At 37.7% G+C, this 7001-nt stretch overlaps 7 protein-coding genes across 7 annotated transcripts; 3 read left to right on the plus strand and 4 right to left on the minus strand.

The window, feature by feature from the left end:
• Gasu_62940 (40S ribosomal protein S8e) lies at window positions 1–920 on the minus strand (the record flags this gene model as incomplete). The annotated part of the gene is made up of 3 exons (XM_005702512.1): window positions 870–920; window positions 435–808; window positions 1–382 (listed from the first exon to the last, which is right to left on the minus strand). Exons 1-3 carry the CDS (start codon window positions 871–873, stop codon window positions 137–139), a joined length of 624 nt encoding a protein of 207 aa, XP_005702569.1. The 5' UTR covers window positions 874–920.
• A 10-nt stretch (window positions 921–930) lies between these two features.
• On the minus strand, window positions 931–1880 carry Gasu_62950 (uncharacterized protein). Its single transcript, XM_005702513.1, has one exon. It carries the CDS (start codon window positions 1779–1781, stop codon window positions 1053–1055), a length of 729 nt encoding a protein of 242 aa, XP_005702570.1. The 5' UTR covers window positions 1782–1880; the 3' UTR covers window positions 931–1052.
• A 150-nt stretch (window positions 1881–2030) lies between these two features.
• Window positions 2031–3200, minus strand: Gasu_62960 (nucleotide-sugar transporter, DMT family). The gene is made up of 4 exons (XM_005702514.1): window positions 3103–3200; window positions 2782–3052; window positions 2419–2731; window positions 2031–2368 (listed from the first exon to the last, which is right to left on the minus strand). Exons 1-4 carry the CDS (start codon window positions 3195–3197, stop codon window positions 2058–2060), a joined length of 990 nt encoding a protein of 329 aa, XP_005702571.1. The 5' UTR covers window positions 3198–3200; the 3' UTR covers window positions 2031–2057.
• A 10-nt stretch (window positions 3201–3210) lies between these two features.
• On the plus strand, window positions 3211–3811 carry Gasu_62970 (uncharacterized protein). The gene is made up of 4 exons (XM_005702515.1): window positions 3211–3409; window positions 3462–3624; window positions 3680–3730; window positions 3777–3811. The coding sequence occupies exons 1-4, from the start codon at window positions 3225–3227 to the stop codon at window positions 3783–3785; spliced, it is 408 nt and encodes a 135-aa protein (XP_005702572.1). The 5' UTR covers window positions 3211–3224; the 3' UTR covers window positions 3786–3811.
• Window positions 3812–3825: 14 nt separating this feature from the next.
• Gasu_62980 (50S ribosomal protein L15 (plastid)) lies at window positions 3826–4760 on the minus strand. Its single transcript, XM_005702516.1, has 3 exons — window positions 4493–4760; window positions 4237–4444; window positions 3826–4179 (listed from the first exon to the last, which is right to left on the minus strand). The coding sequence occupies exons 1-3, from the start codon at window positions 4734–4736 to the stop codon at window positions 3849–3851; spliced, it is 783 nt and encodes a 260-aa protein (XP_005702573.1). The 5' UTR covers window positions 4737–4760; the 3' UTR covers window positions 3826–3848.
• Window positions 4761–4770: 10 nt separating this feature from the next.
• Window positions 4771–6321, plus strand: Gasu_62990 (acetylornithine aminotransferase). Its single transcript, XM_005702517.1, has one exon. It carries the CDS (start codon window positions 4778–4780, stop codon window positions 6179–6181), a length of 1404 nt encoding a protein of 467 aa, XP_005702574.1. The 5' UTR covers window positions 4771–4777; the 3' UTR covers window positions 6182–6321.
• A 39-nt stretch (window positions 6322–6360) lies between these two features.
• Gasu_63000 (uncharacterized protein) lies at window positions 6361–6981 on the plus strand (the record flags this gene model as incomplete). The annotated part of the gene is made up of 2 exons (XM_005702518.1): window positions 6361–6662; window positions 6718–6981. Exons 1-2 carry the CDS (start codon window positions 6379–6381, stop codon window positions 6791–6793), a joined length of 360 nt encoding a protein of 119 aa, XP_005702575.1. The 5' UTR covers window positions 6361–6378.
• Window positions 6982–7001: the final 20 nt, after the last annotated feature.

The following is a 7001-nucleotide window of genomic DNA, read 5'->3' on the forward strand; positions in this document are numbered from 1 at the left end:
TCACTTGCAGGTGGTATTGTATCTATTGTTGCGTTAGGCTTGTGCTTGCTTTTCTTACAGACAAGCTTGAAAAAGTTGATGGGTTTATTTTCTTCATAAACAGGAAAGTATTGTGGTCAGCATATGAAAAAAATATTTATTGCTTGCCGGATTTCTTACGACGTTGCATCTGGCGTTGATAAAATTCTAGTTCTTTTGCTTCCAAAATATATCCATCGCATCGTCCACATTGGCCAGGCCTCGAAGTAACTCTAGCCAACAACTTTCCTGTTGAAAACTGATCTAACAATGCTTTTTCAACTGGTCGGCTAACAGCTGAAACTTTCTGCTTATCTACAGCCTTTGTAGTTGTCTGTGACTGTTCTTCTTGTTGTGCATCATCCTGAATGGCGTTAAGAATAGAAAATCAATAGACAAAGAAAAGACAGCATTACCTTCTTCTTCTTTCCTATTTCTATACCATAATGTTGCGAATACCATTGTCGGAACGGAGTAGCATCGATCTGAACGATGCAACCTTTGACTAGTGTATTGGTTCTTACAAGTTCATTATTTGACGCGTTATAGACGACGGCTACAATCCTCGTCTTCCTGCTAGTAGATTCAGATCCCCAAGAGAAGTTACCCGTGTCCAAACGAAGTGCTCGAAACTTGTAGTTGCCTCCTCTCACTCGAACAGGACGTACTGCTTTAGGACCCAACTTGGTGTTGGCAGGTTGTCGTCCCAAGTTATACTTTCGCTTCTTTCTCCATACTGCCTTTTTACCTCCTGTAAGGCGACGCTTATGGAGCGTGTCTCGAGTAATACCTAATCAAGAAAAGTGGATAGATATGAGTTTGATAAATGCTATTGCTCCTTTTCAACTAACCCATAAACGATCACACGCCGTATAACGACGATAATTCCCAGAAATTAATGCGTTTCACATTTGATAATAAACAACATTTATTGTACAGAAAAAAGAAGGAAAATTCCTTTCTATTAGAATATGATTAATTTTGATATAACCAAGAATGCTTATGTACAAATAGACAACAAAAAAGGAATGGTCTCAACCTCTTTTCTCATATTCTCGTAGTTTCTCTTCCAACTGACCAATTTTACACTTTAATTCTTCATTTTCCCTTTCAAGTTGTTGCAAGCGTTCTATGTGTCTTTTCCTTGCATTCGCAGCAGACTTGCGATTCCTCAAAATACGTCTGAGAGTACGTTGCTCTGGTGTCAAACTCTTTAGAGCCTTCAAATGTTGCTTTCTTTGCTCTCTCAGTTCTTCTTCTGACTTTCCAGCTGATGAATTAAAAATAGGAGGTTGTCCAACAGTTTCTAAAATTTCGTCTACCTGTGAAACTTGAATTCTTGAAGTCATGCACACTGCGGGAGCACTGGTGATGGAAGTATCAGAATATATAGCTTCATTTGTGACATTTGAACGAGCATAGGAGAAACGATGCAAATCATTCGTTTCAGATATCGAAACTGTATGAAAGCTACCAGTACTATCCGATGGCAAGTTAGCCTTATTCTGTTTTCTCCTTTTGATTCCCTCATGCCTGGGTTGTGTACGTTGCGGACCCGAATTTTCTGCTTGTGAAGTTTCAGACCAAACTCTATCTTTAGTTTCTATTTCCTTCATATCTTCCCAGTTATGTTCTACCAGCTCGTATAACAAGGGAAACTTTTCTTCTTCTATACTAGAAGGACTATAAAAAGGAAGCTCCCAACTATCATGTTCTGACATAATGCCTCCAGAGGAACACTTCTCTACAGATAAGCGTTCCATAACAATCCAAACATGCGTCGAGTATTTATATACAACTGTTTCTTTCGTCTGTATTTTTGGAATCGACCATATGGCTCTTTTCGTTTTGAGTCGTGTAATGACTACACATAGGCAGATCGACGAGTCTGATTGGGTCATCGAATATTCGTTTGTCCAATCAAAATCGAGCAAACAGAAATATCGATTCCTCACGTGGACCATCCTATTTGATAGGCCTATCGATGAGTATCCAATGGCCTTTGTCACACTAGGAAAGAGTCCATTTTTACTACACAACTAATTTATTTTTTGTGAGCGATATTTTTCCAATATTTCCCAAGATATAGATACAAATACGAAAAATACTCCACAAAATTGATAAATAGATGGAATATGTCCAAATATTACATAAGACACTAGAACTGATAAAAATTTTCGTGTAGTTGTAACAGTAGCACATACAAGCGCAGAATAATTGCAAATTGTATAGACAATAACACCTTGTCCAACTGCACTTGTCAAGCAGAAAATAACAATATCGTTCAAAACTTGAGGATGGAAACGAATAAATTGACAAGCTTCTAACCATCCTCTATTTAGGAACAAGACTAATGCGCAGTTCAGTGCCCAGAATTCCCTGAAATAAGAATAAACTCACCTATAGCAACATAGGATACAGCAAATAGATTTTGGTAAAACATAATTTCATATGTGCTAATTTGTTTATCTTGAACCAATCTCTCTTGAAGAGGACCCGTCAAGCCATCCATAAATAACGATGCCAAGAGAAATAGGATACCCAATATTTGCGAGTTGAAAGTTGTTTTGGGAACATTTTGTTGGTAAGAAAACAGAAAAACTCCGAAACATAACAAAACAACACGTAAATACTGTGAGAAGGAATATTTCTTTCTCCGTATCAATATTCCCATGAGCATAACGGGTATCATCTTGCTACTCTTGCCAAGTGTCTACTCAACAAAGTCAATGTTTTTGTCAATTGGATGGAACAAATACATACCTGAAGTGGATAAGAAACGTAATGAAGTGCGTAGTTTGAGAAGAACATGGCAAGTAAATAACTAGCTGCAATCAGACCATAACCCTTGATCAGCACTTTCGGTCTATATCTATAAAATAAGGAGTAGAGACGTTCTTTTTGGTTCCATCCCGTTGTTTCAAAAAGTAAAATACAAATAAAGGAAAATACAGTATGGGAAAGACACTGCACAAATAACAAGAATAGGCTATAACCAAACTGTGCGCCATCCGGAGAATAGTTTGTTTTATACCTAGAAGCTGTCAAAAGGAAAGTTTCAAAGCTTTAAAGGAACCATCATACAGTCTCTCTTGTAATACACCATAAAGTAAGTAACAGAAATAAATAGAAATAATACAGGAGAACAACTCGAACCATTTAAAACTCCCACAAGCCATTTTCTATAGGAGTTGAAAAAATTGTTCATGTCAGTAGATGCTAACCATTCCGAGTCTTTACAAGGCATACGAAATACTTTATTAGAATGGAGTCGCTATTACTTGGGATATCCTCGACCTCCAAGTAGAGTAATAGAGTTTAGAGGTCGTAAACATCTTATTGAACTGTTGAAACAAGGTAAACCTGTTCTCGTTGCGCTCTCTATTCACGGGTTTGTGTCTTTCTTTCATCGATCAGGTTTCTATGCATAACGCTATTCTTAGGTTTTCAAGATGTGAGCACTTTAGAAAAATGTTTGAACAAGCTTCATTTGAGTTTGATCAAGTCCACTTTGTTTGGGTGAATTGTGGTCAAGCAATAGAGTTTTGCAGATCTAGACAACCTCCTGCCATGCCCTGGATGGAGCTCTTTCAATTGGATTTTGAGGTAAGTTTCCCAAATATTTGTATAAGCAACCCTGATAAACCACTTTAATGGTTAGTCTGAAGCCAAAGTGGGTATGAGAGAAAGCGACTCTGCGTTCAAAGTTGAGGTGAAACCATTCATCGGTTATCATCCCAGTGTTTATGGAATCAAAGTATTTTTGAGAAAGCACGGAATCCTTCCTCCTGCAGGTTTCCAATCTGAACCGAAAAGTTATAACTAGACTATCATACTTTATTATTTTCGCTATTGGATGATGGTTCAGTCGAAATAGAATCGCGAGTTGGAGATAACACAACACATTTTCCTTGCTTTTCTTCAATCTTTCTAGCTGCCGATTGACTAAAGGCGTGAGCATATACCGTTAAATCGGAAACTTTCAATTCCCCATCTCCGAGAACTTTTACAAGTTTCTCCTTATTCTTGGTCATTCTCTTCTTCGAGACCAGCGACTCCAAAGTAACGTGTTCGCCTGGTTCACATTGATTGAGAGTTTCCAATTTGATAATACCATAAACTGTCTTCTGATGACCCTTTCCCATAGGACTTCCTACCACTCTAAAGATAAATGATCAATACATCCACAATCATATGGAGAAAAACTCAAATACGAACTTGGGAAGTCTTCGATGAAGCGGTGTTTGTCCACCTTCAAAGCCACGTCGTATTGACTCACCACTTCGACTTTTCTGTCCTCGGTGACCTCTTCCACCAGTCTTTCCTTGACCTGCCGCAATTCCTCTTCCTATTCTTTTCTTCCTATGATGGGAACCTGGAGCTGGTTTCAAGTTACCCAAATCGGGTACTTGTGTCGATACTGCTTCTATAAAAACAAGTTGGCATTATTCCCTCCCATGAAATACTAGTATACCTTTATCTAATAGTGCTTGTCTTCGTTTCTTATGATCGAATATTTTCATGTTCAAGTCAATCAACCTAAACCTCTGACAACATTTATCAACGTCACTTGAAGGAACCAAGGAACGCTGCAATAACAGCCGCTGAGTAAAAGACCCTCTTGAAATAAGTTTCCATTGTGACAACTTTATATTTTTGGGTCTTAAGGAAATACCACTACAACAAAAAGCACAACGAGGCGTTGACCATCTCTCCATAATACTAATAAGATTGATTGGATTTTCTTGAAATAACGTGAATGATGGCTTTTTTATCCTCACCACAACTTTTCTTTGGAAAAGCCAAGACTAAAAAGGGAATGAATGATCAAAAGGAAAGAATATTGAGAAAGCGAATACATCTTTCGAGACACTGCACTACATTTTCTATTTATCTTAAAGAGATGGTCACAACCTCAAGTGATGCAACTAGCCAAGAGAACAGTGCGTTGGATAAGGTTTTGAGTGACTTTGACAAGTATGTAGTGAAAACATATAATAGACAGCCTTTATATTTCTCACATGGTAATGGTGCTTGGCTTTGGGATCAGGACGAACGCAAGTTGTTGGATTTTGTTGGAGGTATTGCCACTTGTAGCGTTGGTCACTGTCATCCAAAACTCATCGATGCCGTCCAACAGCAAATGAATAGTGTCCATCATGTATCCAACTTATATTATATTCCTCAGCAAGTAGAATTGGCAAAGTGGTTGGTGGAACACTCTTGTGCTGACAAAGTTTTCTTTTGTAATTCAGGAACAGAAGCTAATGAAGCAGCTATTAAGCTGGCAAGAAAATATGGTAAAGTTCGTTGGAATTGTAAAGAACCGATCATTATCAGTGCAAACAAGTCATTCCATGGAAGGACTTGTGGTTCTCTAAGTGCAACTGCTCAACCTAAATATCAATCCCATTTTTTACCTTTGTTACCGGGATTCCTTTATGTGGATTACAACGATACGTCATCTTTCTTAGAATTGGTTGATAACATAAAGTCTTCGGATGATCGAAGAATTGTGGGGGTAATGTTAGAAGCTGTTCAAGGAGAAGGTGGAGTTATGCCTGGAGATGAAAAGTTCTTTCAAACTGTTCGACAAGTTTGTAGTCAGATAGGAGCTTTGATGATATTAGATGAAGTTCAAGTAGGAATGGGAAGAACTGGAAGACTTTGGGGATATGAGCATTATCGTATTGAACCAGATATTTTCACTACAGCAAAGGGTCTTGCAGGTGGAGTTCCAATAGGAGCTATGTTGTGCCAATCTCACTGTGACTTGTTTGAACCCGGAGACCATGCAGCAACTTTTGGAGGAAATCCTTTATCTTGTGTAGCGGCATTATCAGTTTGTCACATTATTGAAGAAGAACAACTTATCGAAAATGCCAAAGAGAGAGGAATGGAGTTACAAATAGGTTTGGAAAAGTTGAAACAATCATATCCACAGTGTATTTCTCAAGTACGAGGATTGGGTTTATTAATAGGATTACAACTTAAAGATGGTTATACAGCATCTCAAGTCATTGATAGAGCACTTGAACAAAACTTATTAGTATTGTCTGCTGGTCCTCAAGTTGTACGATTGGCACCTCCTCTGGTCATTACTCAAGAACAAGTGCAATTGGCTTTACATATCTTGAACAACGTTTTCAAAGAGTTAATCTAGTTGAAGGTAATAACATGGCATTTGTGGCCAATTTCTTGTCAAGTTGTAATAATAAAATACGCAAGTCTTGGTTGTTCACCAGTCACTTGCAACAACAACATAGAGTAAGAAGTAACCTACAGACAAGTATATGTTCACTATTACACGTTACTATTCTATCAACAGGAAAGACAAAAGAACGTTGGTTACAATTGGCGATGGAGGAATATATTTTACGTTTGAGACCTTTTATAACAGTAGATCTGTTGTGGACTCGTGATAATCAGCATCTTTCACAGTTAGTCTCTAGGCAAAAGGGTTGTTTATATTGTCTTGATTCCAGTGGATCAGTTATCAACTCTATAGAGTTTAAAAAACTGCTCTATGATTCTTTTGAGAAAGGAAAAGTAAACTTTGTTATTGGAGGTTCTTTAGGTCTACCAGAAACACTGAAACGTAGAGGGAAACTCATAAGTTTATCATCCTTGACATTTACACATCAGTAAGTCAACAAAATATTCTATTGTAGTTTGGAAACTCAAAGTAGATGAACAAAGAATGACAAGGTTAATACTTGTAGAACAAATATATCGTGCCACTCAGATACACAAGGGAACTGCATATCATAAGTAAGAGAACAGATAAGAAGACCTTGATTTGCTCCATGAATGGCTCTTAAAAAGTCAACGATATCAAAACGTATTGGATCAATAGGCTTCATGTTCTGTTTTAATGACATTATGATGAGCAAGTGTCGTTATTGTTTGTGTAATACAAAAAATAAATGAAAATGGGTTGAGGAGACCAGTATATATGCAAAATAGGACAAAATGCAGTTTGC

This window comes from Galdieria sulphuraria (genome assembly GCF_000341285.1).
Source record: "Galdieria sulphuraria unplaced genomic scaffold scaf_150, whole genome shotgun sequence".
Classification (NCBI taxonomy): Eukaryota; Rhodophyta; class Bangiophyceae; order Galdieriales; family Galdieriaceae; genus Galdieria; species Galdieria sulphuraria.

Bases quoted from the DNA above. Each gene is read 5' to 3' on its own strand.
- Gasu_62990 (XM_005702517.1), top strand. From the start codon at position 4,778: ATGATGGCTTTTTTATCCTCACCACAACTTTTCTTTGGAAAAGCCAAG.
- Gasu_62970 (XM_005702515.1), top strand. From the start codon at position 3,225: ATGTCAGTAGATGCTAACCATTCCGAGTCTTTACAAGGCATACGAAAT. The intron at 3,410-3,461 runs GTTTGTGTCTTT...CGCTATTCTTAG, and splicing joins GTTGCGCTCTCTATTCACGG to GTTTTCAAGATGTGAGCACT. The intron at 3,625-3,679 runs GTAAGTTTCCCA...TTTAATGGTTAG, and splicing joins TCTTTCAATTGGATTTTGAG to TCTGAAGCCAAAGTGGGTAT.
- Gasu_62950 (XM_005702513.1), bottom strand. From the start codon at position 1,781: ATGGAACGCTTATCTGTAGAGAAGTGTTCCTCTGGAGGCATTATGTCA.
- Gasu_62980 (XM_005702516.1), bottom strand. From the start codon at position 4,736: ATGGAGAGATGGTCAACGCCTCGTTGTGCTTTTTGTTGTAGTGGTATT. The intron at 4,445-4,492 runs GTATACTAGTAT...TTGTTTTTATAG, and splicing joins ACAAGCACTATTAGATAAAG to AAGCAGTATCGACACAAGTA. The intron at 4,180-4,236 runs GTTCGTATTTGA...ATTTATCTTTAG, and splicing joins CTTCATCGAAGACTTCCCAA to AGTGGTAGGAAGTCCTATGG.
- Gasu_62960 (XM_005702514.1), bottom strand. From the start codon at position 3,197: ATGGCTTGTGGGAGTTTTAAATGGTTCGAGTTGTTCTCCTGTATTATT. The intron at 3,053-3,102 runs GTATGATGGTTC...GACAGCTTCTAG, and splicing joins GGTGTATTACAAGAGAGACT to GTATAAAACAAACTATTCTC. The intron at 2,369-2,418 runs GTGAGTTTATTC...ACTGCGCATTAG, and splicing joins TGTATCCTATGTTGCTATAG to TCTTGTTCCTAAATAGAGGA.